Raw genomic sequence first — 17,942 nt, 5'->3', positions numbered from 1 at the left:
GAAAGATGATTTAGTGTTCTCTCGATTATCAGTGACCTTGAGAACCAATTTTCCATCGCAATGTCTTTATTTCATTAAAAGATGAGGTTTGATGAGATAATAATTTTAATTATGGCTGTAAATGCTATTGGTTGTGTCTTATGGTAATAGTTGCATATTTCTCAACAATTGCATTGTTGGACTAAATTATAGAATCTGTGAAAATGTTAATAACCAACTGTTAAATAGTGCTCAAATCTGTTAAATAATGCTAAAATCTGTTAAATCATTATCCGTTAAATACGAAACTCATCGAGATACCCATTTATATAGATAAGATATTATAAAATCAATGGAAGAAAGCCCAGAAAATAACGAAGAATATGGTGAAGAAATAGGGAGAGGCCATTCTGGAAGGAGCTGAGTTTGCCAAAGGAGAAGCGGCGGGGCTTTCCGCGATGGAAGGCGATGCGGAAGAGCTCGACGGAGGTTTGGCGGTGCTGCTACCGGTGACGTTAATGGCGAGCTTTTGACGTAACTCGCAGTGCTTGCTGTAAGTTGACGTGAAGAAATGCTGGCCAGTGGTTTCGAGGGTGATATTTACTGGACTAGTGGCGTATACGGCAGTGGTGTTGTTCTTGGTGCAGTTTTTGTAGACGTTCTCTGTCACTACGGCCACGTCTTGTGTTCCATTAATGAAGTTGAAAACTACAAAAACACAGTCAAATAATAGTTAATACTATATTAAAATCAATTTAAAATTAAATTATATATAAGCCCCAATTAATAATTTTGTTTATTAAGTTGACATGTGCCATATAAATAGTAGAACTCTAAAATATATAATTGTTGCAATTAAGTATCATTCTATAATTAGTTAACAATGCTGTTTACTTAGTGTTGAGCACAATTCTCTATACACTAGCCTAGCTAGTAGCTATAGTACTATATATCCTAGAAGTTAAAGTTTAATATTTCTTCGTTATTTATTTGAAAAAAGAAACCTCAAAAAGCCTTGGGTTTAGTACTATTGAAGATATTATCTTAAAACACTCTCAGTAGATTTTTTTTTTTTTTTTAAATATCTTATCAAAATACTATTTTATTTATTTTACTTTTAATTTTTATATTATACCATATATCAATTTTTTTATTTTTTTCTCTATATTATTTAAATATATATTTTATATTCATTTAAATTTTTTTCTTTCATTATCAATAAAATCTTTATATTTTTTAATATTTATGATATTTATCCTTATATAATATCAAAATATAATTATACTTTATTTTAGATTATTCCAAAATAAATAAAATACAAATTAATACAAAATTTAAAAATAATTCTCAATATAATAATTATAACAAAATATAAAATAATAATATGTATATAAGTTTTAAAAAAATTACTAAAACCATATAATATTATTCCTAATACCAAACATATATATAGAAAAGTTAGAAAAAAAATAATAAAATATTTATAAAGGAGTAAATAGTTGTTTCTACCTATAAATAATAAATTAGGTAGCTTATTTGATGAACATTTGAACTATAATTTTAAAATATAATTATTTTTAAAAAGCCATTAGAAGTGCTCATAGCCCATGAGCGATCCCCATCCCCATCACAATTTTATAACATTTGTAATATATTTACAAAATATATACACGTGTGAAACTTAGGAAAACATATTGAACCGAACCTGAATTTGTCTCACTTCTATTATTTGTAATATCTTTACACAATAGCGTGAAGTGTTTATTTTTTTAATTTTCAAATCATTGATGATAAATTTACTATATATATATTAATATTCTTTTAAGGTTGGAGAAAGTGAGATATATATTATAGATCAACTTTGTTAATTTGCCTCTAAATATATATATTTCAATTAGCACTTATTGAGTATTCCTTACTCTCTTGCTATATTGCTCGGTAAACAGTGATTAGTATAATTTAATATCATGTTATATATATTTAAATTAAAAATAAAATATACAGTACTCGATATTAAATTATATCAATTATTGTATGCCAGATCATGTGGTATAGGACTCTATATAATATGTACTATAACAATATTCATAAATTTATAGCTAATATATAAGGGTTATTGGCGGCGATAATACTCAAATTTTTTCAAAGGTTACACTTTAATACCCAAATTTTTTTGCGGTAATAATACATAAATCTACAATTTTAGTGCAACCCTTAGTACTCACCATTAACTGTCGTTAAGTATCCATGTCACTCATTTTTATACTCGTAAATTTAGGTATTAAAGTATAACTTTATAAATGATTTGGGTATTATCGCCGCCAATGTCCCTAAATTCTTTAAATATTATAAAAATCATTTTAAATTTTAAAAAATCTAAAAGATTATTAGAAACCTAATTAATAAAACTAAAATTTTCAAATTCAAAACAACCCAAATTAAAATTGAAACTCAAAATCATTCCAAAATTCATATTATTAATTAGTTTTAATAATATTTTAGATTTTTAAATTTTTTAAATTATGCTTATAATATTTAAATAATTTAGTCTAAAATCATCCCAAAATCCATATGTGTCACATGGATACTTAACGGGCAATTAACGGTGAATACTAACGGTTGCACCAAACTTGTAGATTTATGTATTACTGCAAAAAAATGGGTATTAAAGTGTAACTTTTGAAAAGATTTAGGTATTATTGCTGCCAATTAGAATAATAGAAATGTGTCATGTGGATATTTAACAGGCAGTTAATGGTGAGTACTAACAGATACACCAAAATTATAGATTTATGTATTATTAGTGCCAAAAAAAAATTGGGTATTAAAGTGCAACTTTTGAAAAAAAAAATTGGGTATTATTGCCGCCAATATCCCTATCACTACAACAAAAATGGTGATTACCGGCGGAAATATTACCGGCGGAGGTAGTCCGCCGGTAATAATACCCTTTTTACCGGCGGAATTCGTCTTCCGCCGGTAGTAATCTTATTTTTATTTTTATTTTTATTTTTTAAAATTAATTAATTATTACCGGCTGAAAAATTATAATTACCGGCGGAAATCCCGCCGGTAATAAGCAAAATTTATAACCGCGGGAAATTTACCGCCCATTCAATATTCCAATTATTACCGGCGGATTATTGCCGGCGGGCTCCGCCGGTAATAATATTTTGATTATTACCGGCGGATTATTACCGGCGGGCTCCGCCGGTAATAATTATTAAAATAATACCGTTATTTATGTATTACCGGCGGAGTTATTATTGCCGGCGGACCTCCGCCGGTAATAATAATCTATAAATCCATTCGTCTTCTTCACAGCCGATTCTCCAACTCTCCCTAAAAAAACCAGAGACCTCAGTATTCTCCCTAAAAAAACCAGAGACATCAGTGCCATACCTCGTTTGAATCTTCTGAAATTTATAAAGGTATGACTATTTTTTTACTAGTCTATTTCTTTAAGCTTTTGAATTATATTTGCATCAGTAACTTGTAATAAAAGTGATTTGAACTTTTGATTTAAATTGATTGATCAGTTTATGAAATATGAAAACTGATGAGAATTTATTTTCTTGACAAACAATGTCAAAACTGATGAGAATTTGCTTTGGATTCTAATTGTTAATATGTTGATTCATTTCATTTGTGAATGCAGGCTGTTTATGAGCACCACCCAAGACTAAAGCAGTTAATTGTGGAGAATGATTTGCACTTCTCTTTTGAAAGCACTTCATATTAACACCGTCTTGTAAATCCAGGGTATAATGATCTTTTAGATTGATTGTACATTTGGGGTATAGAATAAGTTATAGTCCTTTTCGTTTTATTTATTTATCTTTTTGTCGTTTTGATTGATCAGTTATAGTCCTCGTTTTCAAACACTCTCTTTATTCGTGGGCAGCTTTGGTTCATCAAATTTCTTTGTGGGCAGCTTTGGGTATGTATTTCTATTTCATACATTTTTATTTTGTTCATTTAGTTTTAAAGAATATTAAATAATTATTTTTGGATATTATAAATGTATAATTTTTTATTATTGTTAAATTGTTATTATATTGTTAGAATGTTATAATGTATTTTTGTTATAGTTTAATTAAAATTATTTTAATATTGTGAAGTTTAGATTTTAATAAATTTATTATTAATTATTAAAAAAATAGTTTAATGGTAGAGAAATAAAATATTAATAAATAATATAATAAATATTAAATTATAGAAAAAAGTTATTTTAATAACTTAGATAGTAATTGATATAATTAAATATGTTAAATAACCAAATAAATAATTTATTAATTAATTAAGTAATAAATTAATTATATAATTAGGAAAGATTTAAATTAATAATATGATAAATAAATAATTAAATGAATATTAAATAAATAAATAATTAAGTATTAATTAAATAATTATTTTTTTAGTAAAGGAAAAATATTATATTAAATAATTAATTAAATAATTAATTAATTAATTAATTAAGTATAAATTAAATAATTAATTAAATAATTAGTAAACATTAGATAATAATAATTTATATAAATAAAGAAAAAATTAGATAATAATTATGTAATTAATTAAATAATAAGTAAACATTTAAATTAATAATATGATTAATAAATTGATAAATAAATAATGAAGTATTAATTAAATAATTATTTTTTTAGTAAAAGAAAAATTAGATAATAGATAACTAATTAAATAAATAAATAAATAAGTATAAATTAAATAATTAATTAAATAATTAGTAAACATTAGATAATAATAATTTATTTAAATAAAGGAAAAATTAGATAATAATTAACTAATTTATTAAATAATAAGTAAACATTTAAATTAATAATATGATTAATAAATAAATAAATAATGAAGTATTAATTAAATAATTAATTTTTTAGTAAAGGAAAAATTAGATAATAGATATCTAATTAAATAAATAAATAAATAATTAATTAATTAAAATAAATAAATAATTAATTAATTAAGAATAAATTAAATAATAAGTAAACGTTTTAATTAATAATATGATTAATAAATAAATAATGAAGTATTAATGAAATAATTAATTTTTTAGTGAAGGAAAAATTAGAAAATAGATAACTAATTAAATAAATAAATACTTAATTAAAATAAATAAATAATTAATTAATTAAGAATAAATTAAATAATAATTAAACATTAGATAACAATAATTTAATTAAATAAAGGAAAAATTAGATAATAATTAACTAATTAATTTAATAATAAGTAAACATTTAAATTAATAATATGATTAATAAATTGATAAATAAATATTGAAGTATTAATTAAATAATTATTTTTTTAGTAAAAGAAAAATTAGATAATAGATAACTAATTAAATAAATAAATAAATAAGTATAAATTAAATAATTAGTAAACATTAGATAATAATAATTTATTTAAATAAAGGAAAAATTAGATAATAATTAACTAATTAATTAAATAATAAGTAAACATTTAAATTAATAATATGATTAATAAATTGATAAATAAATAATTATTTACTAATTAAATAAGTAAATAAATAATTTTAGGATAAATTAGATAAAATAGCATAAAATATTATGATTAAACATAAAATAGCATAAAATTATTAAATGTGTTATAATATAATATAATATTATTAAATGTTTTTATAATATAATATAACAATTATATTATAAAAGCATTATAAAGTAGCATAAAACTATTAAATGTTTTATAATATAATATAACAATAATAATTATTTATATTATAAAACATTTTAAAGTCGTTTATAATAGACTATTGTAAACATTTTATAACACTTTAAAAATATAAGACTATTCACATATCGTAAACTTATATACTTTTATAACACTTTAGATGGCGATTGACAAGACTTGGACGACATTGAGAAATCGTGCTTGTCGAGAATATTGGAACGGTCTACAAGCTTTTTTGACGATGGCGTCGGAATATAAGGATTCCTCTGGTAGAATTAGGTGTCCGTGTGTTAGATGCATAAATAATAGGCTTGAAACTTTACCTATGGTGAAAGCACACGTATTCGATTGGGGTTTTCATCAAGGTTACGAGAAGTGGATATATCACGGTGAAGCGGAAGCAGATGTTGCCAATGTGGTGGACGCCAACGATGATGATGTTGATGAGATGATTCCAATGGTCGAAGACTTCCTTCTACCTACAACCGAAGAAGTTGAAAATAATCCTGCGGCGGGACAATTTTATGACGATCTGTTTGACGAGATAGAGGCTGAGTTATATCCTGGTTGTAATTGGATATCTTCTCTTAACTTTTTAGCAAAATTATTGCATTTGAAAGTTAGAGGCAAGATTCCGAATAAAATCTTCGATGAATTACTGAAATTACTAAAGCTTGCATTTCCGAAGGTAAATAAAATTCCATCAACCTACTACGAGGCTAAAAAAAGATTACATAAATTAGGGTTAGGGTACGAGTCAATTCATGTATGTGAACATGACTGTTGTTTGTTTTACAAAGAGCATTCAACTAAAGAGACTTGTCCAATTTGCGGAAGTAGTAGATGGATTTCTCCTGAAAAAACTGATGGAAAAAAGGTACCACATAAGGTGATGCGTTACTTTCCATTGACTCCTCGATTAAAAAGACTGTACAGTTCAAGACTTACAGCGAAGCAAATGTTATGGCACTATACTGGGAAATCAAAAGACGATGGGATAATGAGACACCCAGTGGATGGGTTAGCGTGGAAGGAGTTCGATGCCAAGCATCCTGATTTTGCTAGTGAACCTCGGAATGTTCGTTTAGGTTTAGCTGCAGATGGTTTCAATCCGTTTGGCAACATGAGTCAAGCATATAGTATGTGGCCTGTGGTGTTGGCTAACTACAATCTTCCACCTTGGATGTGTATGAAAGATAATAATTTCTTATTATCCATTCTTATTCCTGGACCAAAATCACCGGGAAAGGACATGGATATATTCTTGAGACCATTGGTGGATGAGTTAAAGGAGTTGTGGGTTAATGGTGTCGATACAAGAGATAGTATAACCAACACTATGTTCAAGTTGCGTGCAGCCTTATTGTGGACAGTTAACGATTTTCCTGCTCGTAGCTATTTATCTGGATGGAGTGGTCAGGGATACAAAGCTTGTCCGACGTGTAATGAAGACACAACTTCTGTTCGAGTGATCGGTAAGACATCCTACATTGGTCACCGAAGATTCCTTCCAAGTAACCATCGAATGAGAAGAGACACTCAGTTTGACGGACAAATCGAGAGAAGACGTCCACCAAGACGTTTTACTTGTGAGGAAATATTAGAACAAGTAAACAAACTTGTACCACAAGTTCCTGGAAAACACGAGATGTTTGGAGGTGTCAAACGTAGGCATATTGCAGAAGATCAAAATTGGAGGAAGAAAAGCATATTTTATGAGCTTGATTATTGGTCTTCGAACACTTTAAAACACAACATTGATGTCATGCATGTGGAGAAGAATGTGTGTGATAGTTTGTTAGGCACAATCTTGGATAATGATAAATCCAAGGACACCACTAATGCAAGACATGATTTGAAAAAGTTTGGAGTAAGGGAATCGTTGTGGATATATGAAGATGACAGCGGAAAGTTAATGAAGTCTCATGCCCCTTATGTTCTCACATCTGATCAAAGAATGCAGTTTTGTAAATTTATTCGAGATGTGAAATTTCCAGATAATTTTTGTTCCAATTTAAAGAAGAAAGTAAATGCTGATTTAACAAATATCAGCGGTTTAAAGTCCCACGACAGTCATGTAATAATGCAACGATTACTATCAGTGGGTGTTCGCAAGTTTCTTTCAAAGAGTATATCGACTACCATTTCTGAGTTATTTAACTTTTTCAGGCAAATTTGTGCAAGAACTATAAAGGTTAGCGATATGGAAGAAGCACAAAAAGATCTTATTCTAATATTATGTAAAATGGAACTCATATTTCCTCCAGCCTTTTTTGATATAATGGTGCATTTGATTTTACATTTGCCTGAAGAAGCAATTCTGGGTGGACCGGTATTTATGCGTTGGATGTATCCTTTTGAAAGATACATGAAAAAATTAAAGAATTATGTTGGAAATAAAGCTCGTCCTGAAGGGTCGATAGCCGAGGGTTATGTTGCAGATGAGGCTTTGACATTTTGTTCGATGTATTTCAAAGGTGTTGAAACAAGATTTAATCGTCTTGATCGCAATGAAGATGAAGTGACACCAAGAAATCTTTTTGTATTTCAATCGCAATGTCGACCTATAACAAAAGAAACTCTAAAGCCTCTTGATCGTGCGACTCGTGAACAAGCAGAATGGTACATATACAACAATTCACCTGAAATTCAGAAATATTTGGAGTAAGTTTCTTCCCAAAAGTTGCTTTTATTGCATTGAAAATGCTTTCAACTGATTCAAAAATTTTGTTCTTATTTATAGTGAACACTTAGAAGAAATCAAACAGAAATATCAGGATGGAGATCATAACATTTTACATAAGAAATATTTTCAGCGATGGTTTCACAAGAAGGTGAAAAAAAAAACCTACCCTATATTCTTTCATCCTTTTAAGTATTGTTTTCAATTTTATAATAATTTTATTTATTCTTTTAGATATACGACTTACAAAAGCTTGGATCGTTAGATAATGGTGACGAGTTGCTAGCTTTAGCATCTGGATCAGATCATTTAGGAGCTTATTACGAAGGTTGTATAGTGAATGGTGTTCGATTTATGTCAACCAAACGAGATTTAAAGAGGATCACTCAAAACAGTGGAGTATTTGTTGCTGGAACAGAAGATTTTAACTATTATGGAATACTTGAAGACGTATTAAAGTTAACATTTACTGGCACATATTCTGTGACATTGTTCAAGTGTAAGTGGTTTAATACAAATCCAAGAAGGAAAAAAATAATTATAGAGAATAATATTACTAGTATAAACACTAGCGGGGAATGGTACAAGGATGACCCATATATACTTGCAAATCAAGCGAAGCAAGTATTTTATCTCGATGATTTACTTAGAGGAAATCAGTGGAAAGTGGTTGAGGGGGTAAACCATCGACAAATTTGGGACGTCGAGAACTGTGAAGCTAATTCAGACACTGATGTGGTACATGATATTAGCTCATCAAATTTTGTGTTGACTGTGGATCTCAGCGAGTTGGTTATGCTACCTACTCAAAATTCGATTGACATTAGTACAATACAAAATTTAAATGTTAGTCAAGAGGATCACGAGTTAGGCGATGAAGAAGCAAATGAAGAATTAGATGAAGAAGATGATTTACTAATTGATTTTTGTGAAGATGATGTTAATGTTAATTTAGTTAATGATGGAAGTGATAGTGATTATTAGTTTTATGTAATGATTACCTTTGTAACAAACACAAAAATTTGAATTTGATTTGTATTTTCCAATTTATGTTGATATTGATTTTGTTTAATGTTATTTCATTACTTAATTAAATTTGATGATATTAAATCTTAAATTTGATTTCTATTCTTATTATTAAATCTTAAATATTTATGAATACAAGAGACATGTCAGCTGATATAGTATCATATCACGGTGGAGATGGTGGTGGTCAAGACCCCACAGATCCTAGCAGGATACCCTCAACTTGGGAGTCAGGTTAATATCTAAATTTTATAATCGCAATCTATTTAAATGTTTAAGATTTACTAATATTTTTATTTTTATGTATTAAACAAATTAATAGATCGTCCTGCAAGAAGGAGGGGACGTGGCCCTATCAGTAATGTTAATATTGAAAAACGAAGGCGGGATGCTGGCAAACCACTTGAATTGCAACTTGATCCGGCGACAGACAAAGTGGTTGGTACTGAGCACCAAGCTTTTGTTCGTCAATTGAGTACTGAAGTTACATTACTATTGCCGGGACATTATTTAGATTTTAAAGATGTTCCTCAGCAATATAAAGACCAGGTCGTTCAAAAGATGAAGGTAAAAAAAAATACCTAATTTTTTTTATATTATACATTTTAGTCTATAAAAATTTAAACTAACAATTTTTGTTTTAGTATTACTATAATATCGATGGGCATCCAGAACCTGAAAGAGTTATGGGAACTCTATATACGGAGATGCGCAAAAGATATTCAGAGAGAAAGAATATTAGGCATTCTCATTTCCAAAAATATTATTCTGGAAATCCGAATGATTTGGATAGTGCTCTCAATGCTATTCCTGACTTGTGCTCGAAGGAGGGCTGGAAAGAAATCGTCGATTTGTTTCTGAGCCCAAAGTTTATAGCGCGATCCACGCAAAACAACAAAATAGAAAGGAAATGAAGTATTTGTCGACGCAAGGCTCTAAATCAATGGCAGCGATCCGTAACGAATATGTAAGTAAAATACTTAACTTTATTTGATATTATTATATTATTAATTAAACTAACACTATTATTTTGTAGGATGAACCTGATGAGCATGCTATTGATGCTTGGAAAGATACTCATATAAAAAAATCTACGAAGACTTGGGTTAGCGAAACTTGCAAAGAACTACATGTAAGTTAAAGTTTTTTCTTTCTTTATTGATCTTAAATTATAGTAATATTGGTTTTTTAACATTTTCTTTTGGCAGGAACAAATGACCCAAGAGATGGAGAGGCAAAATATTCAAAGTAGTCGGTCAGGTTCTGAATCTGCTTCTAGTGAAGGTTCTACTGCTAAATCAATACAGTATCAGGTTATGGATAAAGTTCTTGGCTCGAGGTCTAATTATCAAATAGGAGTGGGATACAGGCCTAAAGGCAAAGGGAAGAAATCAGCATCTAGCTCCACAAGTCAAAGTCCAAGCCAAAATCAGTCACAAGTTCCTACTAATGTGACTCCAGAGATGATGGGAGTTTTGGCTGAGATGTGGGTTAAGATGCGTGATAAAGTCGAGTCAGGAAATTTTCAGACTGATTCTTCTCTCCATGACCCACGCTATGAAAGTTTATTGCAGCAGTTCTTACCTTCTCAACAACAAGGTAGTACATCTAATCAAAGCCCGGGGACGTCGTCGATGCCACAGCAACCACAACAAAATTCTCCAAACATATCTGGTGGTTCCTCTCAGTCGCCACTTTTTAATTATATGTTTGGACTTTCTTCCCAGTTTCCTCAGACACAACCTATGGGAAGTCAGTTTGGAGGATTACCGCAGCAGCAGCAACAACAACAACAACATATGTATGGTCAATTTGGGCCGTTCATGCAGCAGCAGCCGGTATATCCTCATTATGGAGGATCGACACAGCAGCCTGTTTATAATCAGCAGTACTACACTTCTCCGAATCAACAACAACGGCAGTCTCCTTTGATTCGTCCACAGCCTCGACCATATTATCCTTCGCCGCCAGCACCACAGTCTCATGAAGGTCTGAGTCGAAGCACGAATGTTGAAGATTTTTTAAATGAACATTTTGATGAAGACAATAATAATTAGTTTAGGTTTTATTATTTACTATTAAATTTAAGTGTATGTTTTTTTTTTTGAAAAGACAATTTTAGTATTTTAAAGTTGTATTTTTAATTTGGATATTAATATAAATAATATTGATTTTATTTTTAAATTTTTTACTTATAAGTTTAGTTATTTAATATTTATTATATATAATTTATAAAAATTAATTATTTTTTTAAAATATATTTTATTATTACCGGCGGATTATTGCCGGCGGAGACCGCCGGTAATAATGGGTCAGACGTGAATTCTGACCAAATTATTGCCGGCGGGATCCACCGGTAATAATATTATTACCGGCGGGAGGCTAGTTCCGCCGGTAATAATGACTTTTACCGACCGGTTTTTACCGGCGGATTATTGCCGGCGGAAACCACCGGTAATACTTTTACCGGCAGGTTTCTTGACTATTGCCGGCGGTTTGCTCCGCCGGTAATGGCTTGTTTTCCTGTAGTGTATGATTAATGAGTGAGACTCTTTCTACGCATAGGTAGACCTAGCTTAGGACTAGCTGGGGCTATAGCCCCGGTAAAAAAAATAAGTGTTTTATGTTTTTTGTAAAATAAAATTAACAATTGCTCATCAAACAAAAAAAATATATTGTGACCTAGCTGAGATTTGAACCCTCACTGTTAATGGAGAGAAAACCAACTGTGTCATCCTTTTAATAACTTTGTTTGTTATAATTGTTTATAATTAATATATTATTTTATGTAAACATGTTTCCAGAAGTTAAAATAAATGAAAATTACAAAGTCCTACATTGTTTTTAGAGTTGAATTTTTTCTAATTCTCATCTATATAATAACCTAATTTGTTTTTATCTAAACAAAATTATTCTTTGAGACTTTTATAGATTAAGATGTGTAGTTTTTATTTTTTTTAGTTAATTTTAAATTATTGTATAATAATTTAAAAAAAAATTATAATGAAAAAATTATTGGCATTTACTCATCACTTGATGAAGGTTTGTTCTTTTATATTTTTATTAATAAAAAATTTGAAATATTTCTATCAATAAAAATGTGTAATTTATGAATTATTCTATATTTATTTGATACTTTTATTAATATAAATATGTAATTTATGAATACAAATTATGTAACAAATATTTATTTAATATTTTTATCAATATAAATGTGTAATGTATGAATACAAATTATGTAAGAATTGTATGTGTATGTGTTGTACATAAAAAAATTTGTTCTATATCTATTTGATATTTTTATGAATATAAATGTGTAAGTTATTAATAAAAATTAGGTAAAAAATGTGTTATATATTTATTTGATATTTTTATCAAAATAAATGTGTAATTTATTAATACAAATTAGGTAAGAAAATGTATTCTATATTTATTTGACACAGATATGAAAAATGATTATAAAAGAGCTTCAAATGTGTCACATTTTCATGAGGTAGATATCGATTATAGTTCTATAATTATATATTTTTTTTGAAAAAAAAAAATTACACTCCCGTTCAACTAATTCCTGGTCCGCCACTCTCTATGTAGGTATAGTTTATAAAGAATAGTTTAGAAGTGACTTAGTAACTAGAATTAGTACTAGTACAAAATATTATAAACATAAAAATAACTAATTCAACTTGTGCTTATTATTACCTAAGGTATCTCCAACGTAGAAGGTCTTGCCAAAAGCCCAAGCAGCATAGAAAAGAGAATCACCGGGAGGTACAAACCATCCCAATCCTTCACCAACGAAGTAAGTAACTGGCCCTGATATAGTGGGGGCAGGACTAGGAGTTGGTCCTGGATATGCAGTCACGTTAATAGCTAGCTTTTGGCCCATGTTGCAGTGCTTATCCTTTGTGCCAATGAAATAGTACTCTCCAATCGTATCCAATGTGAAATTTGCTGAACTCTTTGTCTTTAGGGAGATGGGTTCACTTGAATTGCAGCTCTTGAAACTATCTTTTGTCACTCTTGCTACGTCTTGGAATGCATCACTAAACTTAAACACTAACAGAAAAGAAAAAGAGAGGCAAACTTAGATACTAAAGTTATCTTAAAATTAAGAAAATAACTATACATATATATATATATATTATATAATTGATTTAGAGAATTTATGTATGTAATATTATGTGTACTCACCAAGAACATCCCCAACGACAAATGTTTGAGTATCAGCCCAAATTTGATAAGCGATTAGGCCTCCGGGAGGGACCAACCAGCCCAAACCATCTCCAACTATGTGTGTCGTTTGTGCTGTGCTGAACTGCATGAGAGCAGCTGCTGCTATGACTAAGATGGCCAATTTGAGTCCTGATGATCTACCCATGATTTATATAAATATATATATATATATATATCTAAGAAATATTAACTCTATATCTAGCTATCTACTTTTCTATTTAATGTTATGTTTTTCTTTATTCTTCTGAGCTTTGATTGAACTTGAGTTATTATATAGAGGAACACACAAAATTATGCAAGTATGGTGGACATTAATTAATTTTTGCTGACTAATTCTCTAGATAAGTAGTTCTCATTTTTTTATTTCACTAGGAAAAAACACTTAATTTGATTATAAGCCATGTCGATCAATTTCAAGATCTAGAAGCTATTGACTAAAATATCTGTTTTTTTAGCCCACTTGATAAGGGCAGGGATAAGCTTTGGGGAGAGACTTTAAATCATTAACAAATGTCATTTTCAGTCATGGTGATGAGTTAATAAATTAAGGGTTAAATAGAATACAATGACACAATTTTCCAAAGGGACGCGGTTTTGACCCTTTTATATAATCTTCCAAAACTATAGATTTGATATTGTAATAATATATAATAAAACTTATACCAATCACAGCCAAGAATAATAAAATTAATTAGTCATTCTCTCTAGGGTAATACTCTGGATCAATATTTTCTTTTTTCACCAACTGAAGTAATTACTCTGAATCTGGCCACAAGTCTCGTTTTTGGACTCAAAGTACTCTTTTTGAACTTCACTTGCATCTTCCCAAAAGTCCAAATTTTAATTTTAGTCTCACACGACTGCCTAATATTTGGCATATCATATATATTGAAGATTTATTATTATTATTCTCCAGCATTTAACTCACTATTTTCAGGGGAAAAAAAACTATATGTTACCACACTTGACATGGTAATTTATATATTACATTTGGATCTAACCTATTGTATATGGTCTAATAGTTAACACTACTACAAAATTGCTGGGATTTCTCTCCCTATTGCGTAACGACGACAGTCGACTAACTATCGTATTTGTCTATACCGTTATAGTGTAGGTACACCAATAATCAAAACTTGTCGCTGTTGTTGGCAACACTGACAGTCAAAAATTCTCGTCGTTGTTCTACACCGATAGTTAATCACTTTCCCTAAATATCTTACCAATTTTTTTTTTTTTTTTTTTAAAAATACAGCATATAAAAGCACATTATGATGCCTTAACATTGATTTAATTTCTATATGTACGTGCATGCATCTACCTCAAAGTGAATTTTTGTTTTATGTTATTAATTTGATAATTAACATTGAATATACTTCAATTATTAACACAATATAAATAGTACGTATACAAATTCATGACATATATGATTCTTGTGTTGGTTTTTATTCGATAAAATTATATAATATAGTTAGGCTGACCAAATCATTGAAAGATAATAATAATAATAATAATAATAATAATAATAATAATAATAACAATAATAATAACTACTCCTTGTAGATTGAGACGTAATAACCCTAATAATATATCAAATATCTTATACATTAAATGTTAACTTTAACATAATATTCTAAATATTTAACTGAATATAGTTTTATAAATAACTTAAAAATGGATATTTATCAATTATATTAATATAAATTTAAATATTATAAAACACAATTATTATAATAATAATTAATACAAGACTATATAATATCCAAATTCAAGAAAATAACAATTATATTAATATAAATTCAAATTCAAATGTTATAAAATATCATTATTATAATAATATATAATTAAAGACTAGATTTTTAGTAATTATATTAATATAAATTTAAATGTTATAAAATATTATTGCGATAATAATATATAATCCTAATTTTTTAATAATTATATTAATATGAATTTAAATATTATGAAATATTATTATTAAAATAATATTTAATACAAGACTAGAGATTTATTACTTATATCAATATAAATTTTGTTGTCTGTTTTTTTTCATATCAACCTAATCTAAGAACTTGACAGAAATTAGAAGAAAATAACACATATTTTACGTGGTTCAGGCTATAAAAGAGTTCTAGTCCACGAGTCTTTGGTATTAGTGAATTTGAAGCTTGTTTGAGCAAGTTTCAATTGAGTCTCAAGTGACGTATATATTGCTTTGAGTTTACATTTACTTAACTAGCCAAAATTCTAAACCATTTACAAGGAGATACCCCAACCTATTTATAGAGGTCTGGGTCATTAATGCCCTCAATGAATATTTAGTACACATTCTCCCATTATATGGGGAGTAAACTGCTAATTAATTACATATGGATGCACTAACAAAGACCATAGGCTTAGGCGGATCGCACGGGGCTCATTTGTAGAAAGTTGCCCACCAACTTCATTGGGAATTTATATATGACGATGTCAGGATACGTCGCACGTTTGCCCATGTCAGGCAGCGTTGTGAGAAATGTTGATTGTCGAGGGTACGAACTCGACACAACTAATCGAGGCTCACCAAAAGTTGTCAGATGATCTGGTTGGGCCATAGCTACAGTGACTGACACCTGACAACAACTCTAGGTCCGAGGATAAGAATCCTAGCCCTGAGAGATTAGCAAATGAAGAGAGTGATGACCCTCTGAATGGTCATCGGGGGATGACCTCACTTTGAGACATCCATACCGTGGGGATGGGTCACCGAACGTGGACTCACTTTGAGACATCCATGCCTTGAGGAAAGACCTTGGGGCGTGGCCTCACTTGGAAGCACCCATTCCTTAGGGATGGGTCACCGGACATGGCCTCGCCCTTGAGACATCCACGCCTCAAGGACAGACCTTTGGGCATGGCCTCACTGGTAGACATCCACGTCCGGCCAGGCCAAAGGATGAAGCCTCATTAGTGCTCGAGGAGCTTAATCACTCCTCTAACGAATGTCACGTGTCCTTTGATGAAAACACGGACAACAAATTTAAATATTATAAAATATCATTATAATAATAATATATAATACATAATTTTAATTTTTATTAAAAAAAATATCATTTATGTTTAAAAAGTTTATCATATTATATGTATATATATATTTAAAAAATCATAAATAGTGTTTTTGTTTAATTTTTCATTTAATATGTTTATGTGGCATTCTTTTATATATAATGTTGTTTATTTATTTAAAATTTATATAACAATGATACAAATTCAATAAATATAATTAATAAATTATATAAATAAAACTAAACAAATTTACCATTTGTATCTAGTAGATATAAATATAGGTATATATATTCATGAATATTAAGAAGTTTCGTAATTTTGTTATCAATCACGACTTTTTGACACTCATATTTTTAAACAATGAACCTAAATAAATAAATATATTAAATAATAAAACAAAATCACATATAAAATTACTGAGGAAACTGGAAAAAATATGGAGTTTTTTCATAAATACCTATTTTTTATGATTTTTTTATATTTTTATAGTCCTTCATTTTTTTTTACATTCTTATTAACTCGAGTTTTCAAAAATACTATTTTAATGTTTCAAAATTATAAAAATACGACTTACACTAAACATCAACCCACAAAACATAACGTTAAAAAACAACAAGAAAGCAACATGATAACAAACTCACAACAGCACAGTGAAACTCCTTGCAGCTACAAAATAAAACCAAAAAATAATACAAAAACAACATCAAAAAATTCATTATTACATTTTAAAAAAACAACACACTGCAATATAATATTAAAAAAATAATTTAAATGCAACACAACAACAACATCACAACAATATAGTGTTGAAAAAGCAATTAGACATCAATTCATTTCAATAACTCAAAATAAACTAAAAAAAAAAAAAAACAACTTCAAATACAATTTTCCCTGCATTTTTAAATGGGTAAAAAATAAACTCAAAATATTTCTCAAAACAACTAAACATTAACCCACTACATACAAACACATTAAAAAACAACTAAAAAACAACAATTGGACAACAACTACAAGTCAACTCATTGAATACTAACATATATTTTTTTTTATAAAAAAATTAAAATATATCTGAAAACAACTAAATGATAATTAAACATTAACACAACAACTATATATAAACTTAAACAACTAAAAAACAACATAAAGAATTGTACATAAATCAACTACTTAGAACTAACAATTTACCCAAAAGACAACAAAGTAGCATGAAAATAACAAAAATTTACAAAAAAGGCAAGAGTGCATGTCTACCTCGATTGCATAATATACATTT

General features: G+C 28.7%; 1 protein-coding gene and 1 long non-coding RNA gene across 2 annotated transcripts; one reads left to right on the top strand and one right to left on the bottom strand.

Moving 5' to 3' along the window:
• Positions 1-220: 220 nt before the first annotated feature.
• Positions 221-13,892, bottom strand: LOC133782739 (blue copper protein-like). Its single transcript, XM_062222110.1, has 3 exons — positions 13,583-13,892; positions 13,091-13,447; positions 221-687 (listed from the first exon to the last, which is right to left on the bottom strand). The coding sequence occupies exons 1-3, from the start codon at positions 13,767-13,769 to the stop codon at positions 329-331; spliced, it is 903 nt and encodes a 300-aa protein (XP_062078094.1). The 5' UTR covers positions 13,770-13,892; the 3' UTR covers positions 221-328.
• Positions 10,269-10,674, top strand: LOC133784320 (uncharacterized). The gene is made up of 3 exons (XR_009871273.1): positions 10,269-10,358; positions 10,428-10,523; positions 10,600-10,674. It is a non-coding gene; the product is annotated as an uncharacterized LOC133784320 (long non-coding RNA).
• Positions 13,893-17,942: the final 4,050 nt, after the last annotated feature.

This window comes from Humulus lupulus, chromosome 6 (genome assembly GCF_963169125.1).
Source record: "Humulus lupulus chromosome 6, drHumLupu1.1, whole genome shotgun sequence".
Lineage (NCBI taxonomy): Eukaryota > Viridiplantae > Streptophyta > Magnoliopsida > Rosales > Cannabaceae > Humulus > Humulus lupulus.
Note: the sequence above shows the minus strand (reverse complement) of the source record. Positions and strands in the feature narration are given on the sequence as shown.

Excerpts from the sequence above, each read along its gene's own strand:
- LOC133782739 (XM_062222110.1), bottom strand. The coding sequence starts at position 13,769 with ATGGGTAGATCATCAGGACTCAAATTGGCCATCTTAGTCATAGCAGCA. Across the intron at positions 13,448-13,582 it reads TGTCGTTGGGGATGTTCTTG|TGTTTAAGTTTAGTGATGCA; the intron begins GTGAGTACACAT and ends CTTTTCTGTTAG. Across the intron at positions 688-13,090 it reads CTACGTTGGAGATACCTTAG|TTTTCAACTTCATTAATGGA; the intron begins GTAATAATAAGC and ends GTGTTTTTGTAG.